Genomic DNA, 17,537 nt, shown 5'->3' with positions numbered 1-17,537 from the left:
AATCAAAATTCAGATGTGATCCAATGCAAGAAACGTAAATACGTAGGCCTGTAAGAACAAAAGCACGTGTTAGAATGCCAAACTGTAAAAAAAAAAAAAAAAAAGTGTGTCATGTGTAGGTTATTTATGACAGAAAAAAGTAAACAATGTGTCATCTAGATGTTGCAATGGTTTCCAAACTACTCGACAGTTAATAATCTGGTTTTGGGCAGATTTTTTTCTCTGTTTTCGTGGGTGAGCCGAGCTGTTTTGATGGTGTTTTGTCTCCCTCCTATGTCCGTATCACGCTAAGACCCTGTACTTCTCCCACTACACTGGCCTATCTATTTATCATTAGCGATGTCACAGGCACGACTAGGACCCAATACAAAACCTATCTTTGAGACAGCTTCTGAAACGCCCGATCGCAAACGTCAAACATAAGAACAGCCTACTATTGTTAAATAGGTTCCTAGATACAAGAGATGGCGTGCAGTCACGGTGGCCGAGAGGTTAAGGCGTTGGACTCGAAATCCAATGGGGTTTCCCCGCACAGGTTCGAATCCTGTTCGTGACGACTTACATTTTGTTTGTTAGGCACCACACATCCTGCAAAACCGATGTATATATAGAGAGATACATTACATAGTCATGTGGCGCAGTTACCTTCTTAGGTTTTGCACATGTGAATAACTGTACTCTATTGTTGAGACGCATTTTCCTCTCCAACCACTCTCCTACGCCCGTGGTCCAAATCTTTACATTCAATGTTTCATAATTAAAGTGACAATTAGCCGCGATAGCACAGAGATTATGAATAATGTGATTTCACATAAAAAAAGTCTATGATTTGTTTTCATCGTTGACACTGAATTCTCACACGTGTGTTTCCATATTCTCGCGTTGTTTGTGAATGGAACTCATTTGGTACAAACCGGCCACTTTCTTTCTTTTCTGTAAACAGGGTCAGCACACTGTGTGCTTACATTTGTGACTGCATTGCTTTTTTTGTACGAAAAAAATAGAAGTGTGGTAATTGTCAGTATCTGTCGACTCGGCTATAAGAGCGCACAAAAAGAAATTTCTACGTGTGTACCCCTTCCCCATGTAGAATAATGGAAGTGGCCGAAATGCATAAAAGCGACCGGCAGCTCCCACTGACGTAGTTTTTGGGGCATTGTTGAAGCGTGTAGTTGAACGCTTGTACAGATTTTTAAATAGCGTTTTTTGGGGGCACAAGTATTGTTTAGGTATAAATAACCAGGTCATTTAATATAAGGCTTTTCGAACAAGTTATAGGGGCCACCGTTACATATATATAGACACATTAGTTTTGTAACAAAGCATTTGGCCAGACTGCGCGCTAACAAAGCTGTTTCCTTTTACTAAAAAAAAGGCACACAAAGGAAATGCGGCCGATTGGTTTGATAGTATTAACGGTAGCTGGGGTTGTCTAAACGGTCGAGGGATACATGTTTTAAAATAGCTCGTAATACACAAGTTACTATACTTAAAGCTCTGGTGCAACTTTAACTTCTTGGTACTGTTTTAACTGATTTCGACATTTTTGGTCAACTGCAATGCTATATCGTTGACGAGTGCTTACTTACCTACACATTTCTAGGTCTATTCGTGTGCACTAACGTTATGTGAAGAATGAAGCTGTCATGGCGATAACCGTGAAAAGAAAAAAATGACTCCTATCCTGAAATTAAAAAGAAGGAAGCTAACTACGAGCTAACTAACGTTTAGGGCTAGTGATAGCATTTTGCTGCTAGTGTTGGTTAGCTGTTTTTTTTTTTTTTTTTTTTTAAAGAGGGCGGTTATCTTACAGCTCTTTTAGTGTCGTCTATGATATGTGGTTTGACTGTTAGTCGACTGTCTAAGGAGTTAGTCCTTGTGTCTAGAAACGATTACTATCGAACCAGCGTTACAGTATTTGCAGAAAGGTGTAGTTAGCATTTGGCTAATTAGTTAGCTGGGCTAAAGCTAACGGCAGCCAGCAGTTATTGCTACTGAAGTGACAGGAAGAGAGCGAACAGCGGGGTAACGTTGTCTTTTCTTCGAGACTAACAATGGCAACCCCTACAAACGAGGCCTTGTTCTTGATAAAGGATGTGAAGCCGGGGTCGAAAAATCTGAATATTGTATTCATCGTTTTGGAAATAGGTAAGTAAGTAGTTGGACGGTGACGCTGCAGCGTCTGGCCCCAAACCATCAACTCGTGTCTGTTTTCTTAAAGGGGCAACGTTACACGTTACTTAGAGTAATACTTAACGTTAACAGGGACTTTTTTTTTTTAATGATCTCATGACATTTCCGTGTACATGTTGGTAATCTAGCCCTGGTTAGAGGTTTATTCAGTAGGTTAGGTACATTTGTTTTTGTGGGTCCTCTGGAAAAAATGACAATCAGATGGGTCATGAATATAAACAAAGCATCTTAAAGCACTGTACTTTAAATACAAGTGGCTGGAAGGTTCTAAAATGTCATATAACTTCATGAGATTGCCTTTTAACTTCCCTTCAGTGATGATTTATTATAGTTTTTAACTTCTCTGCACCTTTGTAATAAGGGCTCGTTAAATTGAGCCACTAACATAATGGAAAAGTCCAAAGAGCTCAGTATGTAATAGTCTCCTGGTGCCATCTCATTGATGATCTTGGGACTTCAGGATGCAACTGGGTGTTCCACCAGGACAATGACCTTAAACAAACACCAAATGCTGTTTGGGGATAGCTAAATCAAGACAAGTGGTCAAAGATCCAACCAGAGTTCTGCCAAAAGCTTGTTGACGGCTTCCCAAAAATAGCTGATGGAGGTGAAGGGACATGCAACCAAATACAACTTTGATTTTTAATGATCTCATGGCATTTCAGTGTATCTGTTGTTAAGCTAACCCTGGTTAGAGGTGTAATCAGTAGGTTAAAAGTTTTATCTAGCTAACTTGCCCTTGTTTTTTTTTCCCCCCTATTAGGACGAGTAACCAAAACAAAAGATGGTCATGAGGTGCGGTCCTGCAAGGTTGCAGACAAGAGCGGGAGCATTGCCATCTCTGTTTGGGATGAACTCGGCAGCCTCATTCAGCCAGGAGATATCATCAAGCTGACCAGAGGGTAAGGTTGTTCCCATGCACAGAGCCAAGATTTAAACTTAACTATTTTGCTGGAAGTACAATCCCCAAATGATCCATTTGAGTTACTTACCTGCATTTAACAGGTGGTTATATATTTATATACACCTGAGGATTAAACTCTAGGATGAGTGATCTTGTGTGGATAAGTCTAATGTGTGATTTCTGTGTTAGCTATGCATCCATATGGAAAGGCTGCCTGACCCTATACACTGGAAGAGGAGGGGATCTACAGAAGATTGGAGAGTGAGTAGCAAACCGCAAGTCTATTTATACTTCACCTAAGGGAGACTCATTGGCATGCTGGTTGTCATATATTCCCTGCACAACCGTCATACAAGGCCAGGGCATTTAGTGAAGTATGTCAGTGACATGTACTTGGCGTAAGAGTTAAATTAATCTTTATTATAATTAAAGTGCAGTCAAATTGTCAGGTGTGTTTATATACTGTACATATTTTCTCTAAACAAAGCCCAAGACATGTTTACACTAGTCTGACTCTGTCTTATACCGTCCCCCTGAGCAGCCTTCTGTAGAGAAGAAAGTTTCAATGTTTTCCTTTTTTGAAAGATTTCATATCTATTAAAAAAGATATTCTGCTTATTAGTCAGATACTGACTGTTTCAAACTGTCATCGCAACCAAACGCATCATATCTGATGGTTGAATGATATGGGGAAACATGCATTTTATCTCCCAGGTTTTGCATGGTGTATTCAGAAGTGCCCAACTTCAGCGAACCAAACGCAGAGCTGCTATCCCAAACGAACCAGCAAAACAAGTCTGTGAGTAGCTGTGCACCCACTCCCAACACCTGGATCAGAATTTACTTTGTCCCATCTGTTACACTTGTCTACATTAATTTACAATAACAAGAAACTCTTGTACACATACATCTGTTAAAAGACCAACATTGTTTTTTGTTTTTTTTATTTTACACAAGTTATTTACATGCTGACTAGTATTTCCACGCTGCAGCCTAACACCAATGGTGGTATTAAAGGTGACCTTCTCTTCCACCCACAGGGTAAACCAGACCAGAATCAGAGGGGAAACTCTCCACCCAATCAGAATTCAGGTACACCCGCCCCACCAGGTCAGTTGACATGTATTTTCCTTTATGCAAAAAGTGTGCCTCTATGCTATCACAACCTAGGTGTGGTAGCATATGTAAAATCATTTCTCAACATATTTGAAGAGTAATGAATAAACGCCAAAGGTAGTATAGTCCCATGATTTAAATTTTATATGCGTAGTGAAATCTGAAATGAGACATCTCTTTATGTACTAAATGTGTTTACAGAATAGGAGGCACAATAAACCATTTTCATAGCAGACGTTTTGACTCGTAGTAGGAAAAGCACGGGTGTTACTGATAGTCCCAGTAAGCAACGGTAGTGAGCCAGCACAACAGTTTTCATAAAAAACAAAAAATAAAGTAAAAAAAATAAGAGATAGTAAAAAAAATATGCAAATAAACAGAAACATCCATGCATACATACACATAAAATATTAAAATAATTTAAAGGATGAAAAATGTGTTCGTTTTTTTTTTTTTTTTCTTCATTGAAGACTCATTTGCATGTCTCGACCCACAGGTAACGGTGCCATGCCGCCATTTAACAACAATAACAACCCACCACCTGGTGCACCCCGTGACCCTGCGTTTGGGGGCGTTGGACGACCCAACGGTCGGTCACCTGGCAATGGAGCTCCTCCAGTTACTGTTGCTGGACCCCAGACAGCCGCAAAGTCTTCAGTTACCATTAGCAATGGCAGGGACCCACGGCGTGCCAAAAGATGAAACTGGGGTTAGGGGGATCATGTAGGGAAGTTCTGTATGTCCCCATTTCCCCCTACCCCTGTTTTTTTTGTTTTTTTTGTTTTGTTTTTTTTTAAACCTTTCTGCCTCTTCCCCATCTCACCTGATATTGGCTTTCAAAATAATGAAATAAATTAGAGTACTTGCATAATTTTTATACAGGCTAACATAGTCAGATGTGTCGTTTGTCATATGTAAGTAGTGCTCTGTTAGCAGCACAGTATGATTGTGATCTGCCACTTGATGCACTAGCAGGACTTCTTGGAACAGTCAGGCCTTGGTGGTTGAGTTGTGGTCAGCCTTCTCAGTCTACACCCATGTCCTCTAAATCTCACCGCAAATTGCCAGTTTTGTGCCAGTGTTATCTCCTCCACACACTAGCCTAACCCCCTCCTTTCCCTGTTATGTTTCAAACTATACACCCTACTTGAACACTTGATGCACTTTCTTCTCTTAATTTATGGCGGGAAAACCTGGCTGTCATTTAAATCAGGAAATCTGTTTCTGCTTTTTTTTTTTTTTTAGTGGAAAAGGCCTTAAGTTGGTGAAAATGAATTCTTGGACTGAATGCACAAGCAAAATTCTTCAAAGGGTCTTTCCTCTCTAACCAAACTGTATCTGAAGTGACTCTGTGAAAGGAAAGGTGTTAGTTTTGGATTTTTAATGATGGGTAGGTAGAGTATTAAACTGTTTTTTCATAAGACTTTTTTTTTTTTTTTTTCTTGTTTGCCATCAGTTGTACCTTCATCAAGGTGGGACCACTTTAATACTGGCAAAACGGTTCACCGAATAAATTTTACAGCAATTCTGCTGCCACATTTGGTTTTCTGTAGTCTGTTTTGAGAGTTGAATACCAGCTACAGTCAAAATGTCAATAAAATATCTTTGTTTGGTCATGTTGCACTGCAAGAACATACAAATTGTGACCCCTGACATGCAAAGGACCTTAAGTGAAGCCCCCCCTCCCTCCCCCCCACCATTTCCAACACCACGAATGAACTCTCACACTCAAGCTAATGCTGCTGGAAAACCTTTCTGGAGATTAACATAACAGTGTCCAAGCCCTCCAATTGACCCTTATATACTTACTATAGTTTGAACTGTCACTGCCATCCTTAGAGCCCTTTGTTTTAAAGGAGGTAAATCAAATTTCATGCATTGTTTTGATTCTACAGCACCATCTAGTGTCTGCAAAGAGGAACTACATTTGTTTAGAAGGTGGTCCAAACTCTGTTGAGAAATGGGTTGTGTATATATCACCCATTTTTTTCAATAGTTTTTTTCTTTTTTGTTATAAGCAGAAATGGCAGAATATATATTTAATCTGTTTTTGTCATTGTGCAAATAAGACATGTTTATAGTTGTATGAATGGAATTAAGTATTCCATTTTGAAGCAATAATGTATTGCACACAGCAAAACCCCTAATTTCTTCATATCCTTTGTTGCACCAAGCACCTTAACGTTATGGCTCCTGGGCATTTGATGTTGCCCCATTTCAGTTTTGATGCACCTGCACTTTCTTGCGTAGTGTGTCTGAAAGACTAGAGCGGTAGTGATGCAAATCAAATCGAGATTGGTTTACATATGACGCACATTCCAAGTTACACAAAGGAGTCTGTCTACTCTAAATATCAGCTTACTGCAGGCATAAAAGGGAACTCCGTTTTTTAAATAAGATGTATAAATGCCCAAGTATTGGAAACAAAACCACCCATCATATTGTTTCATCTGTGTGACTGAAATAGGGCTAAACCTCTCAAGAACCTCTCACCCCAATCATTTATTTGTTCACAACCCCACAGGAGTCTTACACATATGTTCAAAACATGTTTATGTGATTTCAGCGTCCCTTATGATAAAATCACACTCCTTGTGACACTGGAGGCTGACACACGAGAAGTGGTTGAGGAAATGTGATGTTTGACACGAGTGTCAACACAGAAGCGTGTCATGAGTCGGGAACTTCCTCAACGGCAGTGATCTGACTGTAGATGAATTATATGGCTTACGGTAAATTTCACTTTTGGTAATTCTCATCTTTCAAGTAACTAACTTGCAACCTATTTGCAAAATGTATGCAAGAATACATTTACATACACTTGTAAGGCATGTATATGTCATGGCAGTTTGACTGTAATGATTTTTGCAGCTGTTATGTGACAGAATGATTCCCAAATGTACTTCGTTGTCACAAAAAAAAGGTTTATTTTATACATTTTTCGTGTGTCTTCTGAAAATATAACCAAATCAGACGGGTCAAAAATATACACACGGCATATCAAAGCACTGTACTGTAAATATTTGAGGCATAGAAGGTTCTGAAATGATGCATGTGATAGACTGAGGCACAAACATCACAATGGGAAAGTCCTGTATCTCACTGATGATGTTGGTACTTCAGGATGCAACTGCTTGTTTCACCACGTCAGTGACGGGAAACAAATATCAAAAGTCATTTTGAGATAGCTAGATCCCTGTAAAAGTCCACACAAGAAAGGTTGGACTCTAACCAATTCTGCCAAGATGAGTGTTCAAACATCCAACAAGAATTCTGCCAGAAGTTTGATGGCAGCTTCCCAAAAATAACTGATTGAGGTGAAAGGACGTGCAACCAAATACAAGTTGTGTTGAATGAATATCTTTAACCCAATTTTTTTTGTTGTATTTTCGGAAGACACACAATGGATTTATTAAAGAAGCCTCATTACTGAATGATTTTTGTGGAAAAAGATTATTATAAAACCAACATTACTATAACACACATCCCTTACAAGTTCATGTTCACTTTTGACTGCAAGAAACAGGATATGAGAGGTTTTGTAACACCACAGAACCAACTGTTTTTAACATTTTTTGATATACAGCCTCTCTTGATTCATCCAGTGTTTATTTAGAATCCATAAACCTTCCATGGTTTCTCTTTCAGTTTTTACATACAGTGTGACACATCTCATGACACAGATGATTCAGATAGTGAGGCCCCAGGTTTAAGGGGAAGCACTGTGTTTCAAAAATAGCCATATAGTGACTATTGAATATTGTCAGTAGTGATGTATGAATAAACCCTTGATGTAAATAGAAACAAGTAGCCGGGAAGTGCAAAGTAAAAGATGTAAGAAGAGCTTTACAATAAACTGAGACGTTTTTACTTGAAACATACATAAATACAAATATAAATACAAATACATAAATCAAAATAGGATTGTACATCTAAACTGACATTATAAATACTGAGTGTACTGTAGGACGAATGCAAATTAAAGATATCTCTGAATATACTAAATTACTATTAAAAGTGCACTACATCTACCGAAATATGACCTTAAACAAACTTTTGGTTCCAGGTATGTGAAACCATATCTTCCCTTTTGAATTCTTGAGAAAATCAAATCTGTGTGTTAGGCAAACAGGAAAACAAGCCAATGGTTGAGTGAGGGGAGGAGCGTAGAGACATGCAGTTATTGTTGCTTGACTCGTTGTGACAAACACTGTGCTTTCCACAAAGGACACATCACAATGGCTGGTAAGTGTTTTCATCCTTAGAAAAACAACCTGTATTGATTTGTTTTATTTAATAAATGTGTTTATTTTTTTATTTTTTTCAAAAAGTTTATTTAAATTAAAATGTATTTTAATACCTCACTGAAATATATAAAAGGCAATTGGGCAAAGGGACATTTACAATTCAATAGCCTGATGGAAATGTGGTGTGATTATTCCTTTTAATACCTTTTTCTCTGTAGTAAAAGTAAAGGAAAAAAATATGTTTTATCAGTTTATTGCAAAGAAAAGAAAATATTTTTCCATAAAGAACACAGTATCCCATACTTCCTGAGATTATTTTTTTGGCTACACATTATTAAGGCTTATGTTGTAAGTATCATGTTGCTATTCATTGCAGGATATGTTAATAACAACAGATATTATCACAACATACAGTATATTTGAACAGGATACGGTATTGACATCTGTTTTATCTGTAGCCTGCTTTATGTATCCAATTTGATCTGTTCAAAAAGGACGTGTATGCTTATTTTCATTAGGCTTATGTCATCAACTATATAATAATTTCATGTACTTTGATTTTTATCCTCAGATCTAAGCGTACCTTCTTATACCCTTGACTTTGGGTCAATATATGAAGAGTACAACTTCACTTATAATGACTCAGGGTTTACTATAAATCCTGACACGCAGCCATGTCACACCTTCTCCATCCCAGAAGCAGTGATGATTGTTGTCCATGTGTTTTATATCCTCGTCTTTCTGTTGGCGATTCCTGGAAATCTGGTAGTGTGGCTGGTGATTTGCCTTAGCAAGCAGGCGTTGCCTCCCTCTGACCTCTACCTCCTCCACCTGACAGTTGCTGACCTCCTGCTGGCTCTTACTCTCCCATTCTGGGCCACCTCCCTTACAAAGGGATGGGTGTTTGGAGACGCCATGTGCAAAATTGTCTCAATCTGCCAAGAGCTAAGCTTCTACTCTAGCATTCTCTTCCTGACTTGCATCAGTATGGACCGTTACATGGTGATAGTTCGAGCTATGGAGCCCCGCAGGGCAAACCGACAGCTGATCAGCTGGGGGGTTTGTGCTGCTGTCTGGACTGTTGGAGCATTTCTGTCTTTGCCAGGACTCTTAAATTCTGCTTTTATCTCGCACAACTCTAGCCAGATAGTGTGTGCTGAATTGTATGATCTCAGCAGTGCTGATGAGTGGCGGCTGGCCACCAGAATTCTTCGCCACACTCTGGGTTTTGTCATCCCCTTGGCCATCATGCTGCCCTGTTATGGAGTAACCATGAAGCGGCTCTTTCACATCCGTGGGGGGTTACAGCGGCAACGAGCCATGAGAGTGATTGTGTTCGTAGTAGTGGCCTTCCTGCTTTGTTGGACACCATACCACATTGCAGTGATGACGGACACATTTTTCAGGACGAAGGTAGTGCCCTACAACTGCACGGCAAGGACAGCGGTGGACAAGGCTATGTTTGCCGCCCAAAGTCTGGCCCTGCTACACAGCTGTGTCAACCCGGTGATGTATGCTTTCATCGGAGAGAAGTTCAGGAAGAGGCTTCTGCAGAAAATGAGGCAGATGGGTGTTCTGGAGAGAACACTGTCAAGATCCAGCAGGTCTTCTGTAACATCAGAAATCACATCGACATTCATGTGAGAATACCAAAGGGATGCTTATTGGGGTACTATAAACTATTCAGATGAATTGATCACATACATGATCTCAGGTGTTGGACAACAAGTACTAGTTTTGATAGTTAACTGCATTTTCTATCACTTGGTGGATACATGCACCATTAATCAGTTTACCAAAGTTAACATACTGAATCATAAAAAGGAAAAAAAAAAAAAGCATTTCACCAAATTTGTAAATAATTTTTCAAGCTTTATTCTGTTCTTCTAGTCTTATTTATCTGGGCTTTGGTTTCAATCCAATATATGCAAGGAAATGCTGCGTAAAGTTAAGCTGTGAACATTGGGGGGAGGGAGAGGGAGGGAGGGGGGGTTGCTGGGCATCTATTTCTTCAGTTATATATAGCTCTGACAAATATGTAGAAAATGTTTCTCAAGTTTCGATTTCAACTGTGACTATATTGCAACACAATAACATCAAGTCAAAACATTTGCTGATGAACACCTTGAACTGCAGTTGAAAGCTCTGGAAAAGGCTAGCAGTTGAAACATCGTGATATGACTCAAGATGGCGAAATAGTCTGGCCGGTGAAATTTTTCTTTGATAGGTATTTCATGTGGATGTGTGATTTTTCTATGATACAAATTTCCAGACCAATATCGTTGTCTTTTGAAATAGCATTTAACCGCCAGCTCAAGGTGAACTGCATCAACTGCAGCAGAAAAAGAAAAATATCCTGTACAGTATTGTTTTACTCCATTTATATTTTTATAGTGATGTATTCAAATCTTTTTTTTAACTGAGACTGTATTTGAGTTTTATGTATATCTAGTTGAAAACAGCAAATGTAAAACAATTTCCAGTGTCTGTATAGTTTGAAATCCCATATTAAAGTTAACATGTGCACTCCTCTCTGTTTGTGATTTATATAACATCTGTGAGTCAACTCATATGTCACAAAACCTCTTACATTTGACATGAACAGTTGATAGAAGATATGTCTTCACTGACTAATCCAGCAAATTGTGTTTTTTTATGTTTATTGCCACTCCAGCTTGTTTAGAAAAAAAATAGAAGTTGTGATGACAGTTGGTCAGTCGTTTTTTCTGCGGCCACTGTATAGGAAAACTTCCCCCTCAAGTGTACTGTTTGATTACAAAATGACCTATGGGAAGTGTAGCTGACAAGCACCACGTCTTATAAAAAAAAGCAGAAGAAAAGTATTTTGCTTGTCACTCCATTAAGTCAGTCAATCCACAGTTGATTTGGGTTTAATCCTTCTCACGAAACCAAATCAGCATATAATCAGGTTAAATTGATAAGTTAATAAGCCTGTTGTATGCTTTATATCAGCAGTGTGGTATTAATTGGGACAAAGATGAAACCTGGGGTAATGCAGTCTGTTGGCGACCTTTGCTCCTAATCTTTGCAGCACGGAGGGGGTTTTTTTTAAAGATGAAACAACATTGAAATACCATTAACAGTTAGTTTGTCATGCCTGATAGTTTGTATCATCTGTCACTAGATCTTTGCGAACAAGCACTCAGTTATTAGCTGGTAGGTGATAGAACAGCCTCCACATACCTTTTAGATTTGTGGTCTGTATTGTTTTAGAGATAGGTCCACCCAAAGTATAAAACACATATATATATATATATATATATATATATATATATATATATATATATATAAACAAGTGAAAACATATTTTCTCACTTACTATGCAAACTATCAGCACTATTTGGGCAAGTTTTAAGATGTCTCATAGATTTCTGCTGTCACCTAAATACGATAGAGATGAACTGAATTTTGATTGTGAAGCATTAAAAATTATATTTTAGAATAAAAAGTGTCCCAGTTACTCTGGATAATCCATAGACTTGGCTTCAAACAGTTATCATGGGGACTACTTGTGGAGAACATTTACATTAATATAATTACAATATGTTATACTGCTATTTTATAATAATAGGCTATTGAAAAGAATAGATTGATCTGGTATACAGTACATTTATCCTGCCATCACACTCTCTAATTTGTTTTGTCTCTTTACATTTAGATTTTTGAAAAGGTAAAAAAAAGTGTAAAAAAAAAAAAACAGAATTAAGACTTTTAACATATAGAACAGTTACTAGTCACCATCCTACTCAATCCAAAGCCTTATTTTTATGCTTGGCAACTTCATGCTTCATGAACACATCACTAAGCAACTTGACTTTCAGTCTTGTTGATTTAACTTTGCATGCTTATTAACATTCATAAATGGGTTTCCAATTGAGGTCATCGTCACATGGGAGTAGAAAACAAAGCAGACTGAGAGCATAGACTGTGAGAGCTTATGAGGAGATTCTCAAAAAATGTTTCATGTTAGCTAGCTAGAGCCAACAGATGTGTAACTTGTGTCATGTTGTAGTAAAAAAGTATTTGAAACATGTAGATGAGCGCCACACACACATTTGATCCCAAACGGTTGTTTCAGTGGTTTCCAGCAAGTTTTTCTTTTCTAAATAATGAAAATATCCAAATATTAATTATCATGACCAATGGGAAGAGTAATTAAGTAGGCTACATTTACTCAAGTACTGTACTTAAGGACAGTTTTGAGGTACTTGTACTTTACTTGAGTATTTCCATGTGATGCTACTTTATACTTCCACTCCACTACATTTCAGAGGGAAATATTGTACTTTCTACTCCACTACATTTATTTGACAGCTTTAGTTACTTTTCACATGAAGATTTGACACAATGAATAATATAACAAGCTTTTAAAATACAACACATTGTTAAAGATGAAACCAGTGTTTTACAACCTTTTTGGCTTTTGACGTCTTACAAAGATCAGTGTGTAGTCGTGGACACATTTCAGATGTCTATGAGTTGTTAACAGCTCCACCAAATAATGATTTTTCCCTCTAAACTTCTCACATGGTTTGATTTCAGTAAACATTGAAATGATCCAATATTTCACCAAAAATTAGAGAAAAAGTCCACAATTGAAAACAGATTTGTGTCTCAGATCTTTGTTTTTTCTTCTTTCCTCTCCCATTAATCATCTCACAACCCCTCAGATTTATCTGGCGACCCTTTGTAGAGGGCCGACCCCTAGGTTGGGAACCACTGGACTAAACTAGCTAACCGTATATAAAGTAGTTGAAACTAGCTCCACCTCCTGCAGCTACCACAGTAACATGCTGCTCTAACACTGATGCTTCAGTATTAATAATCTAATGATGTCACATATAATAATATATCAGTCAGAGGGACGAAACGAGCAGCCTACTTTTATTTTAGTACTTCAAGTAAATTTTGCCGCTAATACTTATGTACTCTCGCCTAAGTAAGATTTTTCATGCAGGAATTTTACTTGTAATGGAATATTTTTTACATTGCTGTATTGGTACTTTTTCTTCAGTACAGTATCTAAGTACTTCTTCCATCATGATATTGTGACCACGTGCTTTCTATCCCGCTGCTGCACGCACATCTTCAATTACAAGTGGGAAATCAGTCTGCTAGCTAGCGTTGTCTCATTTATTTTACCAAACTGCTTGTGGCGGATGACATTAGTTAACTTTAAATTGCCTGGTTTTCTTATAAGGTAAGTCTGGTGTTTTACAGCATTAAACGGCCTGATTCAGGTCTTGTATATTGGACATATCTGTTTCAAGCAACACTTTCCTTTTGAGAATGTAGTTCACATAATATACATATTTGTAGCGATGCGCTAGCACTATATTTGCATTCATAAACTATTTAAGCTAGCAGTAAGTTATAACTAATGCTATACTTTGCAGTAACATTAGGTTTTAAATTTCAACTTTGAACTGTTTCAGGTGATATTATTAGGCCATTGGCTTGCTATATCTGTAGCAATAAGCTAAGTTAGCAGTTGCATTGGATTTTAAACTGTTGTGAGCTGTTAAAAGTCATTTGACTTCTTCATAAATTTAGATAAATATACTATGTAAACTATTACGTACAGCACAATACTTTTGGTTTTAACTGGGCAAGGTTTGAGATGTTTCAGAGATGTCACCTGAATACAATGTAATGTTAGGTATGAATAGAATTTTGTTTGTGGTGCATTAAAAATTACATTTTAGAATAACAAGTGTCCCAGTTATTTCGGGTAATTCATAGACTTTGCTTCAAACAATTATGTTTGCATTAGTTGACAAGCTTAACTAATGGTAATTTTCATTTAGTTTTCATTTGGACAGAACTACTGCTACTTGCAAATCCATATTATACTTTCTGTGCATAGTTTATGCCGCCTAAATTTAGTCAATAAATGTAAAGGATACTTAAAATATTTAAGAGAGGGCCACACCTGCTGGATAGCTTTGTTTATACTGTGATAATATTCTCTTTTTTCATGATATTTGACCACCTCAACACAATTGAGAGGCCAACGTCAGCCTTAACATTTGACCTACAAATTAAATATCTGTCCCATACCCACCAGCCCCTCCGCTCTGCCAAGCTTTGCACCATCTCACATGTTCTACTGACCTCAGGTTGGCTAAAAATGACAAGGGGGCGGGAGCCTAGTAGTGAGTGGGCAGACAGATCACCATGCAGCTGTCATTGTAAGGCTTGCTGGGCTGTGACTGTCATTTCCCCCTTCGGACTGACTGGCAGAGGTAGGGGGAGATCATGAGTGGGGTGGATTAGCTCATGGGACAAGGAAGGGGGGGCACTGTGCAACTTTCTGGACGGGACTTGATGCTTGTATTCAATCCGAAGCAAAAACAAGAACAGATTTGAAGGCTGCGGGGACTAAAGAGGAAATTCACTGAAGATTCACATACCTTGATCTGCAGAGATGTTACACACCACTGGAGACAGGTTATAAAGGCTTGAAAAGTCAAGAACATCAGGAAAAGAAGGGCAAAAAGCTGGGGCCGTCACTTCCAAGAGACAAGTCAAGGGAGCTGTTAATGCAACATGATCCATTGGGTCTTGCCCTAAAAATACCTCTGGGCAGGAGAGTGGCAGCTTCTTAATTACCCGGTAATCAACTATTTCTTTTTCCTTTTGGACAACAACTCAGGTCAGAGAACAGAAATTTGAAGATAATTTGTCAATGACAAATATGCTTCCAAATGTTTTAATTTGTTTTTTATCGTAAAAGAAGAGATTATTTAATATTAAAGAATGTGATAACCATGTTAACTTCATTTTGTAAAGCCTGTTCATAGACTCTAATGCCTAGACTGGATTTTGGTTTAGGTTACAAAGAGGGGGCCCAGTCATTGTTATAATCATACAATCCAGGTAGACAGTTACAGAAATTACTTCAACCATGAAAAAAGCTGAGGCGCAAATGACCCTAAAAAAAGGGGCAGATGAAGCTATGGCGCCCCCCAGTCCCATCATCCCCCCAAAACGGTCCAAAGCAAGCCCACAACAACCTGTCCCAGAATCTCAAGGACCCACTCATCCCACCCCAAGTCCACCAGTTTTTACACGCAAAATGAGGAACGCCGCCGTAGGGACTGGCTGTGACATCCGTCTCAAGGTGACTGTGGTTGGAGACCCCCAGCCCTCCCTGTACTGGTATCACAATGATGAACTCCTCAACATGGAAAACCAGGAATATGGAGGGCTCTGGATTAGGGATTGCAAACCCAGTGATGCTGGCCTCTACACCTGCATTGCCAATAATCACCTGGGAGAGGTTCGGAGCAGCGCTGTACTTGCTGTCTTGGATCTTGGTGAAGGTAATATAAATCACATTTAAAACTTCTCACTTGCATCTAAACTGGCAATTTAGCTGTTTCTAGATTGATTTTTCGTCATTCTGTTTGTGTGTGTTTAAGTCAAATAAGGAACTGCTCAAAAACATTCAACAATTAATTCCAGGTATTTAGAAAGCTGAATTATTTTAGAAAACCAAGCAAGTAAACTTCAATTGATTTGAGGAACTAAAAAACCCTACAGTTATCTCGTAGGGACCCTTTTACGATAATTGATGATGATTCAGTCACTGTCATGTCTGATGAACTCTATCATGTCATATAGAATATCAGTAACTATCTTTGTCGGGCTAAATGTAACCATTAGCTTTAAACTACACAGCCATTTTTGAATACTCCCACAGAAATTACCCAGCATGCCACAGTTACCCTAAGGGTCCAGCCCTCTTACTAGAAGGAAGATCTAACTAGAAATCATAACGTTGGCACATCTAGCTTCCTGTTGCTGTTGCTGCAATATAAAATGATAATCCGGACTAACATCTCAACCCAGTATCTACTGTAAACTCATATTTCACTGTTTATTTAGGTTGCTATAGCACTAAGGGTTTCTAATAATTCAAATCTTTATTGACATTTGCACAGAGAACAGACAATTTCACTATACAATGACATTCTTACTTAGCGCCCTATTCTGGCTGCCATAGATAATAACATACAGATGAGAATTAAATATAAGACTATGAAAGTTATAAAAACTATCAGAAAAACTATCAAACTATCATGCAATACAGATCATTATTTTTTTCTGCAGATTTTTGTTCTCCAATCATTTTTAAAAGCACGAATCATGCTACAGATCGTCAAATCATTTAACTTCATTTATAGTATTCTCCTCCAAATAGAGGGGGAGAGAAATACAAAAATACACAGTACATGGCCGTGAATACCCACAGTCAAGTTGACAAGCTTATATTTCTATATTTACATACAGTATGTGCATTATGCAGTATGCGTATAAAAATACATATACAGTGTTGGAAATATTATCGGCAGTTGATTAATCTCCAAGAACATCTACAGATTTTCCCCAAAGCATCTGGAAAACCTTGGAATAATTCAATGTGCACAGACATCACTATAAACAGGAACTATATTCAATAACCTATCATATGTCATATGAGATGTGATCTATGAATTATCTTTTACTGAACAAGTTTTATTATCACATTAGTGGACATTTTATATACTTTTTGACCTTACAGATATTTTTCCAAAATGTGTCATGCATTTTGATTGTCAGTTCATCCTCATACTATGCAAAGAGACAGATTGTTGTTGTAACTAGATGCAACCCTTAAAATTTCTGAGAGATGTTTTTTTCCAACGTGATGGAAGTTTATCTTTTATAGGTGTCACAGAGGAGGTCTTGGATACTTTGCATTAATTAATTAATTTTGTATTTGTAGATAACATTGACAGTTAAATCATATTTACTTTCAAGTCATCTAAATGCTTTGTGTTATATTCTTGGAAATACACATTTAAAAACCTTTTTTTGGAATTAATAAGGAATTGTGGGTATTGCTGTTTGAGAGTAGATATGGTGAGAAAGTGGATTAGATTTCCAACATGCATGCAGGGACACTAAAAATGAATAATTCTTGAACTTCTGCTTTTGAAACACCTCTGAGCCCTGAGAGTATATTGCAGTCAGATTCCTCAATGTCTAGCCGAGGCCAATGCAACTCTTCT

At 37.9% G+C, this 17,537-nt stretch overlaps 3 protein-coding genes and 1 non-coding gene across 5 annotated transcripts in view; all 4 read left to right on the top strand.

Annotated features, from left to right (window-relative positions):
• Window positions 1-474: 474 nt before the first annotated feature.
• Window positions 475-556, top strand: trnas-cga (transfer RNA serine (anticodon CGA)). The gene has a single exon. It is a non-coding gene; the product is annotated as a tRNA-Ser (tRNA).
• A 578-nt stretch (window positions 557-1,134) lies between these two features.
• On the top strand, window positions 1,135-5,751 carry nabp1a (nucleic acid binding protein 1a). Of its 2 annotated transcripts, none has more exons than XM_067603082.1 (6): window positions 1,135-2,148; window positions 2,957-3,095; window positions 3,287-3,358; window positions 3,812-3,896; window positions 4,138-4,189; window positions 4,710-5,751. In XM_067603082.1, exons 1-6 carry the CDS (start codon window positions 2,055-2,057, stop codon window positions 4,913-4,915), a joined length of 648 nt encoding a protein of 215 aa, XP_067459183.1. In that variant the 5' UTR covers window positions 1,135-2,054; the 3' UTR covers window positions 4,916-5,751. The 2 variants fall into 2 exon arrangements, with proteins under 2 accessions (XP_067459183.1, XP_067459182.1); XM_067603081.1 differs by having other exon boundaries at window positions 1,136-2,148; window positions 4,138-4,207.
• A 145-nt stretch (window positions 5,752-5,896) lies between these two features.
• Window positions 5,897-10,991, top strand: LOC137192407 (C-X-C chemokine receptor type 2). The gene is made up of 3 exons (XM_067603078.1): window positions 5,897-6,945; window positions 8,338-8,458; window positions 9,032-10,991. Exons 2-3 carry the CDS (start codon window positions 8,452-8,454, stop codon window positions 10,102-10,104), a joined length of 1,080 nt encoding a protein of 359 aa, XP_067459179.1. The 5' UTR covers window positions 5,897-6,945; window positions 8,338-8,451; the 3' UTR covers window positions 10,105-10,991.
• Window positions 10,992-14,677: 3,686 nt separating this feature from the next.
• spegb (striated muscle enriched protein kinase b) overlaps window positions 14,678-17,537 on the top strand; it is a 40,866-nt gene continuing 38,006 nt past the window's right edge. Inside the window, exon 1 of the mRNA XM_067603077.1 lies at window positions 14,678-15,806. Within this exon, the coding sequence (XP_067459178.1) occupies window positions 15,389-15,806 (418 nt within the window). The 5' untranslated portion in view covers window positions 14,678-15,388. The remainder of the gene's footprint in view (window positions 15,807-17,537) is intronic.

The sequence above is a fragment of the Thunnus thynnus genome, chromosome 11, assembly GCF_963924715.1.
Source record: "Thunnus thynnus chromosome 11, fThuThy2.1, whole genome shotgun sequence".
Taxonomy (NCBI): Eukaryota; Metazoa; Chordata; class Actinopteri; order Scombriformes; family Scombridae; genus Thunnus; species Thunnus thynnus.
The sequence above is the reverse complement of the archived record's forward strand: the minus strand, read 5'-3'. Positions and strand labels throughout refer to the sequence as shown.